At 38.6% G+C, this 18,532-nt stretch overlaps 1 protein-coding gene and 1 long non-coding RNA gene across 5 annotated transcripts in view; one reads left to right on the top strand and one right to left on the bottom strand.

The window, feature by feature from the left end:
• NRDE2 (NRDE-2, necessary for RNA interference, domain containing) overlaps positions 1 to 2,110 on the bottom strand; it is a 35,024-nt gene extending 32,914 nt beyond the window's left edge. For 2 of the 3 annotated variants that reach the window (XM_026848987.1, XM_026848988.1), the window contains exon 1: positions 1,920 to 2,110. In XM_026848987.1, the coding sequence (XP_026704788.1) occupies positions 1,920 to 1,983 (64 nt within the window). In that variant the 5' untranslated portion in view covers positions 1,984 to 2,110. The remainder of the gene's footprint in view (positions 1 to 1,919) is intronic. The other variant, XM_026848991.1, reaches the window with a different exon arrangement.
• Positions 2,111 to 14,212: 12,102 nt separating this feature from the next.
• LOC113480852 overlaps positions 14,213 to 18,532 on the top strand; it is a 15,623-nt gene continuing 11,303 nt past the window's right edge. For both annotated transcript variants that reach the window (XR_003398547.1, XR_003398546.1), the window contains exon 1: positions 14,213 to 14,330. This is a non-coding gene — a long non-coding RNA (uncharacterized LOC113480852). The remainder of the gene's footprint in view (positions 14,331 to 18,532) is intronic.

Raw genomic sequence — 18,532 nt, 5'->3', positions numbered from 1 at the left:
AAATGCATTCCAAACTTTAAAATTCTACTTTTTCAATTGTTTACCATTTTTTTTGTCAGATATCTGAAAAGTTTATCATTTTCACAGACCAGATTTACCATCTTAAAGAACATAAAGAAGATATAAAATACTTATTTTGTGATAATATGCATGTATTTGTTAATGTTCTACTCTACCATCCACATTTATGAGCACAACAGTAGAAGCAATCCAATGACATTCTTTTTATACCTTCCCAAGAAAAAAAAAAAAATTAAAATTTACAGTGCATATCTGTGGAGACTTTAAGAGTTATGCAAAGCCTTTTGTTGCCTCTCAGAATCCTGAAAATCCACTTTCAGCAAAAATCACTGCATCAGCTTACCTATAGAATAGTTCAGACTGCAAATAATGCTGTCCATAACGCTTACTACCTGTCAGTGGGGTTTATTATTACCGCTGCTCTGTTCATGGCTACTGATAAATTTGTAATTTATCTTCTACCAAAAACTAATTAAGCCTGACAACATAAGTGTAAGAAACCATACACAAAATTACTTTGCACTCTAGATGTTGCTGCAATTCAGCAATCTAGCAGGATAGGAAGAGTGTACAGCAATACTTCCGCTTCAGGCAGTACTTATATTTATAAATGGTTTGTAAGAGAATGAGACAGAGGTGGTCAGATGAATGAAACATGTTTGACATATTTACATTATTACCTCAAACTTTACAATAACGCTATGAAGCAGCCCTAAAGACTGCAAAAGACACCTCAGTTTTGGGTATCATGTTAAATACAACATACACTGTGATCTCTGTATTATGACAGACTTCGGCTTCCTTCAAGCTCTGAGGAGAGTCATCTATTAGAGAGATACCGAAGTTGCCTGTCAAATTCTCAAGTTCTCACAAGCTGAACATGTGAAATTTGATACAGGCCACCATAAACATGGTTGTGAGTTAATAATTAATTTTTATAACTTACACTGAAATGTGGTCATTAAAAATAAAAGTACAATATTGGCTAAACATAAATCAAACAAATTATGTTCCTTAAAATGTTGTCAATAATTCTCATACAAAAAACTTCTAGTGGACCAAAATGGAACTCATAAACAGTGCTAATAACTGAAATCTAGATGCAAAAGTCAGTCTTAAAATCTTTTCCTGTGTAGTTTGATCTTCTAGACAGGTAGTGTGCAGTGACACAGACTGGGCATAACAAACCTAAAAGCTAAATTCCCAGTATGAAAATATAAGTAAGGTCTTACTACGAGAGAATTTCACTGTACCTCTATCCGTCAGAGCAGCTCCTCTCTTCCTGGAAGCTGTAATTTCGGGTCTTATTTTGTCAACTAACCCCTGCACCAATCGTCATTACCAGAAAGGCTCCTAAATGTAGCTAGAACATCTCTGTACTGGCAGACTGAGTATCAACAACTGCAATACCAAGTAATGCAGAACTGGTTAGAAGCAGCTAACCCCAGCCTATATTGCTAAAAGCTTCAAAATCTCACCATACTGTCTGGACCAAACAAGAAATTTAGCCTAGTTTCCCCTTGCTGTGGTGTCTAAGAGGATGGGCAGACTCAAGGGTGGTGGAAGCTGATGAGCAAAAAACGTAGTTCAAAACATCTCCCAGCAGAATTAATATGTTGTGCATACTTGAGTTTGGCAATACACCAGGCAGGGTTCTGCACTCGTGACAGTCAAGATGGTAAACTGAATCATAATCTCACTCATGACCTCCCAAAAAATATCCAGCTAAAATTTGGCTTAATAAGCAAGGAAATAAGAAAAAACTTTTTAAGTTATCCAAGTCTAAGGGTGAAAACCACCTTATTTTCTGCATAAGACTAACCTCCACCACACACACAGTTAACATACACGTATTTTTCGAAGATGAGTATTTTTGCAACCATGCCTCCAGCACCTACCAGCAGACAGCTGGAAGCAAATCTGAACACACCTGAGAACCCACCAATGAGAAGCCAGCACCATTTTTATGGGAATGTCCCTATTTCGGATTATCTCCAAAGGTTCCTCACGGAAAGTAACTTTATTCGTAGTACGGTAACTTCACTCCAACCGGCAGCACAGCGCTGCGCAGAGGGCGCCGGGCCGCCCCGCACGGGAGGGAGGAGCGCGGGTGAGCGGCGCACCCCTCCGCGCGAGGCGGCGAGCTGTAAACGAGAATGTTGTAAAAAGCTATCCTTCCTTTCTGTTAGTACCCGCTGTATGTTGAAAGGCCCATCTAGCCAGCCAGCCTGTCTCAAATATGGGTAATGAAGGCTTAGGGAAGATATAACCTCCTACAATCAATCCCTTATAAATCTCCTGACCAGGGAGTCACCCATCATGGTTAATAGCATCCATGAGTCTGCCCTCCATAAAGGAACTGGAAAAATAATTTTTTATGTTTTTGCACTTTGTGCCTTCTTGGTCAGGATGTTCTACTTTTTAATTATGTATTGTCTGAAACAGTATTTCCTTTTTGTCTCAAACCCAGTGCCTGAACCTTGCATTGTGAGGAAGAAGCATCCTTCTTCACTTTCGCTGCAAAATTTTATATGCTGTTAAAATACTTAAGTATTTTCCTTTCTGGATTGAAAAGTCTGCCTTTTTTCTTCATATATTAAAGCCACTCCATAATGTTCTTGTTGAATTTCTTAAGTTTTTCTAACTCCTACACTAATACTACTCTACAAGCAGAATTTCATGTAGTTATTAAGCTATAGGTGTACATTGGGTTTAGGGACTGTATGGAATTATAATGACTGGTTTGTTTTCTGCTCCTTTGCCAATACCTTCTGATCATTCTGTTTGGCTTTTGGCCTCTCCTGAGCTACAATATCTCTTAAGAGCCCATTCCTGAGTGGCAATAACAATAGGTAACTATTGTGTATAAATGTTAGAATTAGCTTCCCTATACACACACCACTTTGTGTATAGGCACGTTTAGATAAAGCAGTTTATGTTCCTTCTCCATTATGGGGATAATTCTTCTCTACCTCCTCTACAACATTTTTCTTCTCTTTTTTTCAAAACAGAATTTGCAAAATGGCATCAAAGTACATGTTAAGGATTTGGTTACTGGCCAATGGAGTGGACCATGTGAATTATTAACCTGGGGCAGGGGTTATGCTTGTGTCTCTGCAGATGCCGGCCCTTGCTGGGTTCCTGCTCGGTGTGTTTGGCCTGTGCTGGAACCTACATCTGGGTGAAGAATGGGTAGTTTCACAACCCAAGCAGAATGTCTGGGTAACTCTGGCAAACATGACACATCAAGAAACTTTGTGTCTCTCTACTGCAAGCCCTGAAAACACATTCTCCATGTGCTTGGTGGGATTGCCAGTAGACACATGGCCAAACCCACTGGGCAGCAGTGTGGATCTTTGCAACTCTCAAAAAAACTGTATGGACAGTTGGCATGGTGTATATAGTCAACTTATGCAGATTACAGAAGAATTAGAATTGGTAGGACCCGTCATAATGGATGCTTGTTTGTTTTTTAATTATTCATATAATAACACTGTACGGCGAGGTCAAAATGTTAATGCAACTAATGCTATTTATCATAATTCAACCACTTGGTGCAACTATACCTCACCTAATGTTTCTCGGTCCTCTTCTGTCCCTCTTGCTTTGCCTCCTGGTATTTTGTTAATTTGTGAGGATCAAGCATGGGAGGTATTCCATTTAAATTAAATGGAGGCCCATGTAGCCTTGGTGGTCTCACTCTTTTGACACCTAATGAGATGATGATATTCAATGTCACTAAGCATGGGAGACAGCTAAGGAGGAGTGCACACCAGTTTACCTCAGGCTGTGATGACAAAGTTACATTTTGGAATCCAGGTCAAATTATTGCATCCTCCTTTTTTGCACCAGGAGTCGCTGCTGTGGCTGCACTAAAGAAATTGACTAATTTGGGGTGTTGATTGAGTAGGCAGGACAGGGCTGCAACACTGGCACTTACTGGGTTACTAACTGATGTTGATAGTGTTAGACATGGTGCTTTACAGAATAGAGCTGCTATTGACTTTTTGCTTTTAGCACAGGGGCATAAGTGTGAAGACTTTGAAGGTATGTGTTGTATGAATTTATCAGATCACTCGGAATTATCTTTACGGGTATACAACAATTAAAAGAAGCCATTAAGCATTTAAGTGAAGGTGAGACCAGATTGGCTAACAAAAATGTTTAAAGGCTGGGGACTATTCGGATGGCTAATATCTTTGGTCAAGACTGTGGGACTAATTATCTCGATAGTTGTAGTTCTGTTATTGATGTTGCCTTGCCTTGTCACTCTTTTGCAATATTTCACACAATATTTTTAGCACAAATACAAAAAGGGGGAATTGTCGGGGAAGGCAGATGGTCTGCCACTAACCTGACTGAAGAAGAGTTTGACCTTGACAAGATTCTGGTGTACCCTTGAGAAGACGAAAGAGACAGATGAAAGAATGTTGTAAACAAGTTTGAGGAAGTAGTTTACCGTGGAGTGGGATGTAAAGAAAACATGGATATTAGAAAATAACTGCCAATCATAATTGTGAAAAACAACTGTATAACCAATAGGCTTTTGCCTTGGTGGCAGATAAATGTTATAAAAGGCAGATAATAAAAAGCTGAGCAATCTTCTCTTCTCTTGCTTGCTAACTCAAGCATAATATTCTCCTGTTGTTTTTGTCCATTTCCAATGACATCTGGTGACCTCGACGTGCAACAACGATGCGCAACAAGGACGAGATCATGATTTGACAAGGACGTGATTTGGGATTTGCGACTTAGCAAAGGTGGGTTGCAGGACGACGTGCAGCAGAGACAAAGCCCAGTTATGCTGAGAGCAGTGGGAATCCGCCTGGTCCGGACCTAAACGTTGACACCTAATAAGGTGAGCCACCGGGACTGGGACTATAGCCATGGGACAGCATTTAACAAAAGAAGAGGAAACAATACTGTCTGCATGGAAAGCATTACTTAAGACATAAAGGCGTTAGGACTAGTGAATACGGACTAAGGCGAATACTCATTTGGTTTAAAATGCAAGGATTTGAAGCAACAGCTGCCACAGCGTTTAGCGTATCAGTGCAGCAAGAAGTAGGGTAAAAATTATGGGATGCAATTTCTAAGGGGTCAAAAGATACATCAGATTTAGCTAACACTTGGCGATTACTGAGCAAAACCTTAAAAGAATGGAAAGCGGAGTGCGAGGAAAAGGAAGGGCAGTCAAAGGGTATAAAAGATGAGGACAAATGGCTGAAACAACCCGCTCAAGTTAAAGACCATTCCACTCTGTCCTCTGTAGCAGGGGAAAAAAACCCTGTACAGGGTCTGTCAAACCTCGTTCATGACCATCTCCTCCGCCTCCACCTAGTCAATATCAAACCCCTAATCAGCAGTTACAGATGATGAAACAAGGCTCTAACTTTATAGAACCTACTGCACCCCCTGCAGAGGAAGAGATAGAAACAGAATCCACAGCAAATCCCTCTCAGATCCCTTTGCCTTCCCTGGAGGACAGTAGTGATGAGGAGGAGGAGGGAGGAGTGGCTGCAGGGAAAAAGTCAATTGCAAGTTACAGATTGGAGACCCTGAGTGTGTTAGTAAATTCACCCTCCCGTGGACTTTGCCCCCGGCTACTGTGACTGTTACACCAGGACATCCAAGTTGGTTTTGGGCATAGGTCAGGAAAAAGGCAGCTGGTAGGGAATTGAGATCTAGTTGAAAAATTTGATCTCCCCTGTGAGAGTGGCTCCAACTCGGGGCCGTGTGAATCAATAGCGTATCCTGTGTTCAAAGCTATACCTGGTTCAGGGCAAAATGATGATCATAACCCCTTTTCCTGAAAGGTTGTGCAAGATTTACAAACGAAGTCTGCAAAATTTGCATTAACTCCCCCAAAGTCCAATTGCAACTGATACAAGTAATAAATATAGATTTGTTGTGTCCCTACGATATTACTCATCTCACCCAGATTTTATTTCAACCAGTACACTTCATGGTGTTTCTATCGACTTGGAGACAATTAGCTGGAAGGGCTGTTATAGAGAATATGCAGTTACTACAAGGAGACCCAAGGCAAGGGGCTGGGGTGGATATTCTTACGGGCACAGGCGATATTTTCTCAAATCCGCAAGTACAAGCGCAGTGGCACCCAATGTTGCTGGAGCAGTCCCCGTTTCTTGGAATGATGTAAGCATTAATAAAGACAATGGAATTAGCAGCACCAAACCAAAAAGGTTACCATTAGACAGGGGCCAAAGGAGCAATTCTTACAATTCATGGAAAAAAATTGTGCTGCTTTAGAAAAAACAGTAGACAATGATGAAGCATTATGACAAATATTATGTAAGCAATTGGCAAAAGAAAATGCTAATGAGGACTGTCAAAAAATTATTGAGGCTTTGCCAGGAGAATCGTCTGTTCCTGATATGGTTGCTGCCTGCTCTAAAGTTGGCACTGTGGATCATAAAGTGGCTGCACTAGCTACGGCCATGAAGGCTAAATCAGCTCTCAAGTGCTTTGGATATGGGCAGGAGGGACATGCTAAAGCAAATTGCCCTGCCAAACAAAAAACCTACAATGACAACTTTGCATTTACTGAGCTGATTTTTTAGGTCATTTTATAATTTATTTCTGAAATAACTTCAGTGACCTTTTGCAGTCAGCTTTCCAGTTGATCATCCTGAATACTTTTGCACCATCTGCAGTCTTTGTCACTCTAGTTCACTGACATTTGCAGCCTTTTTGTAGATGTTGAACAGTCAGATCCCGAGGAATCCCACTTCTGTGGTGACTTCTTCCTTTAGAAGAGTATAAAACTATTTCCTAATGTTTGTTTCCCACCTTTAATTTATTTTTAATCTATAAAATGCTAATCATTTTTTATCAACAGGGAAAAAGAATATAAGTACAGAGATAAGAGGATTCAGAACATAATAGTGGTCATGGACACCAATAGCCTGGAAGTCATCAAATGAGTGGGGCCTCATTGCCAGCTTGGAAAGAATGGGCTTTAAAATGTATGCTCACATACTGATGTGGAGCAATATCCAAGTCTGTTAACATCTATCAAGTTTTGTAGTAAAACATTAGAATGTGGAAAATGCAGTACGTGATATATAGAAATATGTATCTGCCCAGAACTGATAGAGAAGACAGGGAAAAAAAATCTCAAAGAAACACAATACCAATTTGTGACCAAATTTTGAAGACACAGTTTAAAAATAATTACCTTGTCACACAGACTTTTTAGCCTTTTTCCCTGAGTAGAGAAAACCTATGTAATTATGATACCTGAATAAGCATTTGTCTTTCTATCTGCCTAGCATAATTTCTCCAGGTAGTTTCAGAACTCGTGACCAATTTCAACCAAATTTAACAGGAGGCTACAGGTTATTACATCACTGCAAATTACATGGAAACAGGTGGCAATGCAGAGCAGGATTTTCAGTGGGAGGAAAACTCCAGTGTGCATGCAGTTCATATTGGAAGTCTAACCTACTGGGAAAGTTGAGTCAGAACTCTCCTGCTCATGGATATATTTGTTGTAATCTTATTTGGATAGTTACTGAAATCTGTAAGTGTGTTTATTCTGTGTACCTTGGCACTAGGAAAACTACCACATATCTGCAGAAAATTAATTATTTCCCTGTTCTCTTAGAAACCAGACTCAAAGCCCTTTCAGGATACTCTAGATGCAGGATAGACTAAACGGATTTCATAACAAAGGCATTCAGTTATTTGCTGAATGTCATTATTCACATTGTCTCCTGGCTACTCATAGTGACGGTAGCTAACAACTTCTCAGCAAAGAGAATACAGAAAATGTGCTTTTTGCAAGTAAAGCAAATGACAAAAGAGAGAGTTTATAAGAATCTTAAATAAAGATTTATGCCCTGTGTCCCTAGATTGCCCCAATTACAATGAGAGGGATAAATTAACAAAGGGTATTAGTATTGTTGCCATACATATATTACTGTGATGTAACAAAATCCCTTACCATATTTAACACAACCGCGTAAATGCAGACAATATTTCCTGTTACCACAAGTCGAAGTTAGATGTGTGTGAACGTTGCTTTTAGATTATTGTATTTATTTGTACAAGTAGTTTCTATTTATCATTAGTAGAAATTGGTTATGTAGTAAAATCTTATACATCGACATTTCCTTGACTGAGTGAGCACTGCCCACTCTGATGAAACGTAGTTTCTTGCAATGTATTTAGCCCCATATCTAACAAGTTTTATTTTGCAGCTTTTGTCTTAATTCTGCAAAATGCATTTTAATAATGTTATATGAATACTCTAGTAAGCCTTTACAAGCAAAAAATACTTTCATAATTGTTTGTCAGTTGAGACAAGCCTTTTCTTAGAATTTAGGGAAGAACCTGACCAAAACACCTTGATGTCTAGAATAAAGTTACCTGAAACACTCAGCATTGTTTCTTCAGTTCTAATAACAGCAAACCATCAAGCCTTTTACAATACGAACAAAAACACAGCAGCTATATACAACAATAGTTCCTTGTTAATAAGAAGGAACTAACTAAATAGAGGAACGAACAAGTTCCTTACTTAAGAACACTCTGGTCTGCTTTTTACATAGTATGTACCTATTTAACATACTAGAGTCTGGTACAGTTAATATTTTTTTATTCATAATCCATTTTAAGGATTTTTATTCTTTGATAAGGATTTTTCTTCTTCGGAAAGCCTTATGGTGGGTAATGTACTGAGCTGCCTAAGCAGATGTGAGAGTGATAGTTTTCAGTAGATTTGAGACTTGAGTTCTTTTGTATATTTTGAAAATCATAACATTATATTTATTGACAAAAAAAACCCCTCTCATCAGGTCCATAACATCATCCTTATTACAATAAAATTGTAGTCCGTATTTGTGAATCTGACTTTTGGGTGCCATATGAAGCAGTAATTCAGGGCCCCTCTCCAGTTTGGTTCTTGGCCTCACTCAGTTCACATTTTGCTCTGTCATGCCCTCCACACCCTAACTTCACAGGCTGCAATATCATGCCTCTCATATCTTTCGTATTTTCTGTTGCTTCTCCACACTTTCTACTTCCTCTATAGTAAATCCTACAGTTAGTTTTTCCTTCCACTCTGATGATTGAGGAGCTCCTGCTAGGAGTAGGTTCATCTCTCTCTTAAGATATCCTTTACAAAGGAGGGTTTGTTCTCATATGCAAAAACTTGCAGAACAAGCTTTATAGTACAGCATTATAAACAGTGTAATTTAAAGCATACACAGTGGGTACTTTGAATAAAAGCATCAGAAATAAAGGCAACCATTTTGAGTAAGGGGTACATTGTACTCATTTAAAGAAATAAGCATCCCTAAAATACTGTAAAATTTTGTAAGACTGTAAGAGCAGAGGTTGCATTAGGGAGGACATGAAATGAATTCTGACCACAGAGCTAGAGGGACAGTTGGATGTATTTACGTGCACCGCCTTCAGCTCCCGCAGGCTTCCACCTCTGTGCTCCACTAGCCTTTTCAAACCTCCATGATGTATTGAGTGCCACCAGCATCATGTGATGATGCCCTTGTATCATGATAAGAACACTTAATGCAGCTTATTCTCATAAGCAAATATGTGGTTTTAATGTGACACATTTAGCATGTTCCAACAGTGAGAGGAATGGGGCAGATGTAAGAAGGAGAGTGCTACAGCTGTATCTCTCTGCAGCAAGACCTAGGGAGCACAGCGGGGTTTCCAATAACACAGGTTCCTGTTCTGATGGTGTGCCAGGTTTTTAGCCTTCCTCTACATTTTCTCAGCCCCATCTCAGGTTTCTTTCACTAAGAAATCCTTTTGTCTGTGCCAATACTGCTCAGATGTACTGAGATCTACTGAGTAATTTTACCAAGGTCTAATTTTTGAGAGAACTGCTCGGCAGGTGGAAATGTGAGAGCTTCAGTTTCAGCTCTGCCAGGTGTGATGCACTGCTGCCAGGCTGTAACCTCAGCATCATCCCATGGCTGGCCTCGCCAGGAGAACAATGCAGAAGAGATGATCTTCTGCAGGGCCATTGCCTGTTTAGGACTTTAATCATGCTTGATAAGGTCCTGGTAACTACTGTATTTCCTCTTTCTACCCTGCTGTCAGGGTGCTGCGTGGGCTGGCAGCTCCTGGGGTCTGGGAGCTGCAGGGTCCAGTGCAGCAGCTCCCCAGCCAGGAGCAGAGCACTGAGTGCAGCCCCAGCCCTGGAATGAGGCACCACCCTGGGAAAAGGATGGGCTGAGGCTGGGTTGGGACATGGGCCTGCAGCTAGGCCCAGCTCAGCAGGGCCCATAGTCAGGCAGGGCAGGGCTGTGGGGAGGAGACCCACCCTGCTGCAAGGCAACCATTTTGAGTAAGGGCTACATTGTACTCATTTAAAGAAATAAGCATCCCTAAAATACTGACGTCCCCGGGGGGGCTGACGTGGGGTCCTGGGCAGGGTGGGAGAGGCCCTGGGGAAAGCTGAGCAGGGGCAGTCAGGCCTGTCAGTGTCCTCAGAGCCATGACACCTTCACCCCACTCCATTCCCCTTTGAAGCTGCTGTTATACTTCTCACCCCTTCACCTTTCCCACCCCTGCTGTTCACTTGAAGATGGATAGGACTAGCCTCCCCTGATATCTGGATGTGGCCTGGCAGCCACTGTTGGAGAACGGCTTGCAGAGAGCAAGGCCATAGCTCCCTGCAGGAGCTGGTCGGCCATAGCTCCCTGCAGAAGTCGGTCCCAGCCACCTGAGGTAAACAAAGGAAAGAACCCAGGGTACAGTTATGTAAACAAGGATGAAGACCCAAGGCTCAGTTGTACTACCGAGGATTGTTGTGAGAACACAGAGATAAGTTGGGGCGCATTATGACCTTGGGGGTCAGAGGAAAGCAGCCCTGGGAGAGAAGCAGGTTCACAGCAAGAAAGATGTTTATGCATACCAGAGATGCCACAAGGGGCTGGTGTATTATAATGTGACTTTTTAGATGTACCCAATGGCTGAGATATTATAATGTAGTTTCTTTAATGTATCCAATAGAGTTACAAGTAGTGTATTGTAGACTGCTTATATAAGGTGTGATTTTTTTTCAATAAAGTTGAAGCTTGCTCTGTCATTCACATTGAATCGGCTGCTTGCTTCCTCCACCCACCGCAAGCCACCACTACCATGTTGCCGGCTCTCCTCCCTACCTGCTTTTTTTCCCAGGTACCCAGACTCATACCATGAGCATCAGGCATGACATGGCTGGGACATTTCACAGAGGAAATGGTGTAGAGCTTTCCATCATCTCATGCTTTGCTGCTGTTTGAGAGAGGCAGTTCAAGAAGACCCCTTCTAAGAAAGAATTATTCTTAAATGTTGAGATATTAATCCTCCAATCCTCAAAACTGAGAGATCAAAACTGAACCTAGCTTGATACAAAGGTATAATAATTTTACATATGTCTTTCAAAAGCACTTCTATTGTATTTTTAAAGGGAAATCAGCTAGACTCGTATTTAACAACAAATTCCAATTACTTTCTCTTCAGTTAACTATATATTGTATTACATACAGTAAGTATTCTAGGTGAGGATATTATATAATACTGCTATTGAATTTGATGTATCATATTTTACCCTCAAAGTACTTGTTTCACAGGTCAGTATGTATATACTTTCGAGAGTCTTTTATACATAGATTTTGAAAATTATGTTATTGCTCATTGAAAATATGCCATTCTACTGCCTTCTTCCTCTTACAATATACTAAATAATACCCAAATAAAATCTTAGCTGGTTAAATGATTAACAAAACAGGGATATAAAATTACATGGAAGTGGTGCAAACATTTTTCCTCCAACACGTAAAATTAAATAGAAAATAAACATGTAAGTTGATATTATTCAGAGATGCATTACTACTAATATTTTTACAAAGGCTGTCAGGCCATCCTTCTAATGCTTTAATAAATCAGGTGATTTATTTACTGATCCATCTGTAAAATCTTCAGTTATGATAAGCTTCCTGGATTATCAAATGCTTCCTGGGTAGGTCAGCTATTACAGGTATGTTTGTGATGGACATATTTAATAAAGATAACTGGTTCAGTTCAGATATACATTCTGATTCTACACTTCAAAAACCTAAAGGAGATTTTTGCAGCCACACAGTATTCCAGATGCAGTCATACTCTACAGAATAGCCTACTTCTCATTCTCTACTGAAAATATTCTGCATTTAGTTGACTGAATAGTACTAGTGGCTCATAATGACCATGATCAGTAATTACAGTTGGGCATCTGTCACTTCCCCTGGATGAATCCCCCTATTATACCAGAAAATCTTATTAATCCCTAAGGATATGGCCTTGTATTTTGTATTAAATTTAACTTTTCTTCTATTACCCCAGGCTGCTAGGTCACCTGTTTTCTAGGAATTAAATTCTTGATATGGCTCATTGTGAGCAAGGCCTCTCAGTTTTTTCCATCACCAAGTTTAACTGGTTTTGTGCCATTGCCTTTATTAATTAAGATTGAGCCAAATTCTGGCATAGGAGCCCCACTTGAAATTCCTCTCTGGTCTCATGGTGCCCTTTCCAGCACTGACCTATTGTCATCCCTCTTTTAGCCACTTCTTCATCTAGCTTACATTTCTTGTGCTATTTCCCATTTCAACTAATAATCTCACAAGTTCTACACTGTCAAGTGCTTATCAAGAGATAATAATCAATTGGATCTACTAGGTTTCCATCCATAAAAATTCTGCTGCCATTAAAGTACACTCATGATCTACCTTTAGTAAACTTGGACTGCATTTTATCCCATCTTACATTTATATCCATAGTGTTCATTATTTTCAAAATTTGTTTTAAAGCTTTGTGTGTACAAAAGAATAATTGCAAATATACTAAATGTTTATAAAAAGAAAAGTGAAGCTTGCTATATAGCACCACCACAATACAACAGATGGATTAAAATCTCTACCACAAGCCATAAAACTTCATGGTCTAGTTCTTTCATTAGTAAGTGATCCTTCCCCATTTAAGCAAGTTGAGCTCTCCTAGTTTAGCTTCCATGCCATGGTTCTTTTCACTTTGTATATATTCTCTTCTAACAGCAAACTTAGCTTTGGCTTTCTACATCTTTGTTCTGAAAGCTGCAAAAGTTACTTATTAGGCTGGGGAATGTAGCTAGATTATATATAACCTCAGTGCTTTGGGGCTCCCCATTCTTTTTGTACTAGTTGCAATGTGCTACCTACATTGCTAAAAAGTCTTTTGCTTTTTGTTTTATTCTTTTGCTAGATCTAGCACTGGGTTAGTTTTGGCAAATCTTCCTTGAGTCCTGTACCTCCATGTCTCCAAGTCATAGCTTTCTTCATTCCTTCATTTCTCTTCTCCATTCCATACAGACCTTTTCCTTGTTTTTACTCATCCTACTTCCATAATTGGAATGTAAATTCCAGATGGTTTTTGCATCTCTTAGTTAGATGAATTCCAGATCTCAGTCATGTTTAAGCCTCTGATTTTTTCAGTCCATTCAAATACCACAATTACTATGTCTAATCTACCAACATTTGTTCTTACGGTATTAAAAAAGCCATTTGAAACTTTAATTGTTGATACAGCTTTGTTTATTCTTCTATTTAATTTGGATTTTTCCAAAGTGGGGGTGGAGAGGGGACTGCTCTGTTTTTACTTTAAACACAACACAAATTACTACCTACCTAAAATTAGTCTAAAATAAAATCAGTATGCTCGCAAGAGATTTTCCTTTCTCCAATCTCCATTTGTGCTGCAAACTTCCATTAATTCAGCTGCTATCAAGATCACAAACATTCCTCCAGTTTTCTAGAAAGTTTAAATTTGTAAATAATATCACATAGGTATCCATGATTTGTATTGAAAAGTTTTATTACGAGACAATTTGTATAATGCTTGGGTTGTATGCAGTGTCACCTCTCTGACAGAATGCTGATTGCTGTCAATAGAGAACTGATATGACAGGCATTGAAACTAGTTGATAGTGTAAATTAAAATTTTAAAAAATCTACAATATAATGAACTGGAATCCTGTTATCCTTTCAGCATACTGAGGATTATTACACCTATAAGAACACCAACCTAACATACCTAAATTATGGATGGCATCACTAAGTCACAATAATGTATTGGGACTTATTGGGACTAATCAACTATATATTTATTAAAATAAAATCCCCTATCTTATTAACAGTGAAAGTCCTTTTATACGAATGCATGCAGTTATTCTGCTGAAGTGCTATTTATTACTTTTGACCTGAAGAGCAGCAATATGCTGCACAACCTTGAGGAGAATGCATAGGCAAGTACACTTGGTAAGCATATAATAGCATTAGGAAATTTAATTTTCATGTAGAGAAGAAAGGACATTAATTTTTATGGTTCTTCCTCAAAGGTATGACCATGCTTCTTCCATGCACTTCTTTTTCACCTTACCTGTCCCTCAGTGTTTTCCTACACCCATTAAATTGCATAAAAGCAGCTCTCACTCAGAAGGCTGGAAAAAAACAGCTGTACATGCATTAAGTATATTAGGAGGAAAAATAAGGGTGATGGTAATTCAAACCTAGTTCTTAGTGCAATAAAATAGCCTAAGCCAGAATACTTTGAATGTCCATGTATGTTCATCAGGGTATGAGTGAATAAATATATATATGTCTATACAATTTTATATTTCATACCTTATTTTATACACACATATGGGAGTGGAGCAGTTTGAAATTTAAAAATTTCCAATAAAATGATTTCAAAACTCTGCTACTCTGTACCACAAACACAAATATGCACAACTTCATCAAAATGTTTGCAACAATCTTCTTTCCCATGTGAGCAGGAGGCTGGACTAGAAGACCTTCTGAAGGCCCTTTCAAGCTGACCCATGCTATGACACTATACGCATTCTCCTTCCCTCTAGAATTCTCTCTCTCACAACCACTATTCCACATCCAGACATGCACAAAACCAGATTATAACCCTTTCTCAAATAGCTCGCAGCATAAATCTGTCTCTCATATATACATATTTTCTATTTGGCACCCAAATTCAGGATGATCATCACCACAAATGGCCAGTCATATATTGTTCCTTTTCTTTTTTCAGTCGCTCAGCATTGTACAACAATCATTTATCTCACTGTCCATGCCAAATACTCCTTCCTTCCTTAATAAATGTTATTTTCCTTTTTAATTCCCCTTAGATTCTTTATCACTTTCAGATCACCAAATTTGTTCAAAGCTGTTAGGCTTTCGTGAACCCTGAGCTCATTTTCTCAACTGCAGCCATTATCTGAAATACCTTCAACCCATCTGGCTATAAGTAAGTCCTTTTTGGTCAGAGGACTTCTTACCTATTTTCATGACATCACTTTTGGCAGCACATGAAATTCACCCTCAGAACATATCACTGGGATGGAACCAAGGAACTAAGACAAAGGAACAACAACCACCACATCAGTGCAGGCTAGAACTCAATAGCTTGCAAAAGAAGTGTTATGTGTGGTTCAAATGGGTGAGGGAATGTGATAAATATATGGAGTATGAAAGATTATCTTCTCCTTTTTCACTCATATCTATCAGTCTGTCTGTGATTATACTCTGTTTTCCAAATACTGCGCCCATCTCTGAAAAACAGCAAGGTGGGCAGTAGCCATAGTGGCCTTGATGGATAAAATCTAATTATCTAATCATTCTTGAGAGGTCAAGCAGTGGAAACCAAAGCCCATAGCCAACAAAATAAAGTGTTCCAGAACTTGTAATGAGTGATTCCATGAATGAATAAGCCAGAAGATTGATTTCTATAACCAGTGTTGTTTGCTTAAAAAGTGTTTTACGTTATTATTGAAATAATCTGGAATACTTTTCCTCAAATTCTTATAAATCAATGTGTCAATACATTGTCAATACATAAATCAATACATCAAGCATTCTGATGACCCCTCTCTAATAGCACAGTCTCAGTTACCTTTTTGAGGTAACTGGAGTGGTTCTAGCATTTATTTTCCCACTGTAGATTAAAACACTATAGAACTTTCCACTTCAATTTATTGTGCTGCACTCATTTGTTAACAAACTTAGGACACAAAGTGGTATAGCCAATCTAATGCATTTCTTATTCACTTAGGTGGAAAAGGAGTGCACACAAAAAGCCCCATTTCTCATTTACAGATCATATTAATAAAAAAAATATAGAAACAATCTTTCTTCTGTAAAATGTAATCCCACATATAGTGTGATCTGCTCCATTTTTTTCTCAGCACATTGCTCACAGGCAGCACATTCCCTGCAAGACTCTCTGATATTGCTCAAGGCCTTAGACAACTATTGCTGTAACTATGGTCCAGGTTGATACAGAACATAACAATTGTTTCCCCTAGAATATTAATTGCTTATGGAAAACAATACTTACATAATAAAGCATAGGTATACAGTCCATATTACATCCATCAATCTTGCATTGTTGATTTTCCCATTTCCCAAATAAGCATTTCCAACTTTCAACCACTGCCAGACTGGGGACTGGATTATTTTCCACTGTCCATTGTTAGAGGAATCACAAATTTGCAGAGGAAAAAAAATAAACCTTATCTACTGGTCCAAACCACACTATCAATTAGCCAGAAGCTGGAGAGTTTCTGAGAGATTCAGTATCAGATGAGGTAAACCAATATGTCTAGCCCAAAGCAAAAATTAGGCATGTCTGATCCTCAGCACAAGTCCAGAGACAGATCTGTATAGGATCTCTCTCAACATGTTTTGTTGCTGAATTTCTGAACAGAGTCCTTCCATTAGACTAAAAGGAGAACAATGGCATTTACTACTCTTCTAAACCTATTTTAAGATCTGCTTAGACATCTGATTATTTCTGAGGTATATGTTCTGACTGTATTTCTAAGACATGATGCCATGGTTCCCTTTCCATTGAAATCAATGTGGGCTTCTGCACCTCTGTTCAGATGAATTCCTCACATGCACCTCATGTTTGCTGTTTTCATAAGTTATCTTGCTTCTGACTATAGATTTGAATAGTTCATTTGGCTATTTGAGATCTTGTGAGGGGGCAGGTTAAAATACAAAATGAAGGAAACATTAATCTTTATCCTACTAAAGGTTACACATCTCTGGAAATCTATGAGGCTTGATTCCAGAACTTCATAGAACCAAGGTTGCTCATGATTTAAAATACTAGCCAGGAAAAATACTTAGAAGTTCCATTTAGTATTGTCTTTCCTCTTCAAACAAGTGAAAAGCTTGCTTTATTGAGGAAAAAGGATTGGGAACATTACCTAATTAAATCTCAGTACCCCAAGTTTGTTATTCCTCTTAATTAAAAGCCACCAGAGAAAGAATTGTGAGGAGCATGTAGAAACAGGAATAAAGCCTTTCTCTAGATCATTGAGAGATTATGTGAAAAATAACTACAAAATAGAAAAGGGTAAAAGAGTCAGAAAAATGTGAAACTCTACTGAATTTGGATAATATTATTTGTCAAAAACTTACTGAACAAGTGGAAAAGTATAATTTAAATATGGAGAACCTCTAAAATGCTTCAGTGACAGTTTATTATTCTGTACACTTTTCCTTGATAAACAGCCTTAGTCCATTAATTTGTCTACTCTTTTCATTATTATCCACATTAGATATGAGCTGTTCTCTGTATAATTTAGCCTAACAATTACATCAGGTTATTATTATGAACTAGAAATCATATGTTAAAAAAATACAGAAAATCCATATAGAAGTAAATAGAAATACAGTTAATATAGAAATATGTACCTGACCATATTTATGCAATTTATTAATGACCAAGGCATTATTATTAGTGTTCATCAGTATATCAAGAACAACTTCATTAATCTTTAAAGTAAAGCCAACCATGGAAGACAATCTTGTACCAGAAATGATAAAACACTGAAGCTATATTCCCCAGTAGCCATAACCATTGATTCCTGATATTTAGGACTTTTCAAAGTCCTAAAATCCAAATAACACTGAAATTGTATTCTACCACTTTTGTAACCAAAAGGGTGCCAGTGAGTTTTAGAATGAAGTTAGAATAAGCTAAGCATGTTGCTGTTTTAATGAAGAAAGCACGCCATATGCTTAAATCAAAAACTTCTGGCACCTACACACTGAAAGAGGAAGCTGCACTCCACCCCAAACTATGTTACGGCCTTTGGCAGAAGCACAGAGTAGCCTCATATGAACTGTGGAATCTCTAAACACTGTCAAAGCAGCCTTCTTTTAGGAAGAGCTGCATAAAGCAGGCTCTGCTAGATTCATCCAAGTTCATTTATAGAACACTGTATCTTGCGTTTGTGAGTTGGTATCCCAAATTTGTTAGCAAACATATCAGTAACAATATACTGGAAATGAAAAAACCTCAGATGTTGACATTATAGAAGTGCTTGAAGAGCCATAATCATTAATGGAGGCCCTGTACTAGAGTACTGCTACTGAAATATGAACCCTGAAGACTTTAAGACCTAGTCTAGAAAGCATCCTATTTTAAAGGGGGGGGG

Source organism: Athene cunicularia (genome assembly GCF_003259725.1).
Source record: "Athene cunicularia isolate RWA chromosome 5 unlocalized genomic scaffold, athCun1 chr5_part1, whole genome shotgun sequence".
Classification (NCBI taxonomy): Eukaryota; Metazoa; Chordata; class Aves; order Strigiformes; family Strigidae; genus Athene; species Athene cunicularia.
This window is presented reverse-complemented; position numbering and strand designations above follow the sequence as displayed.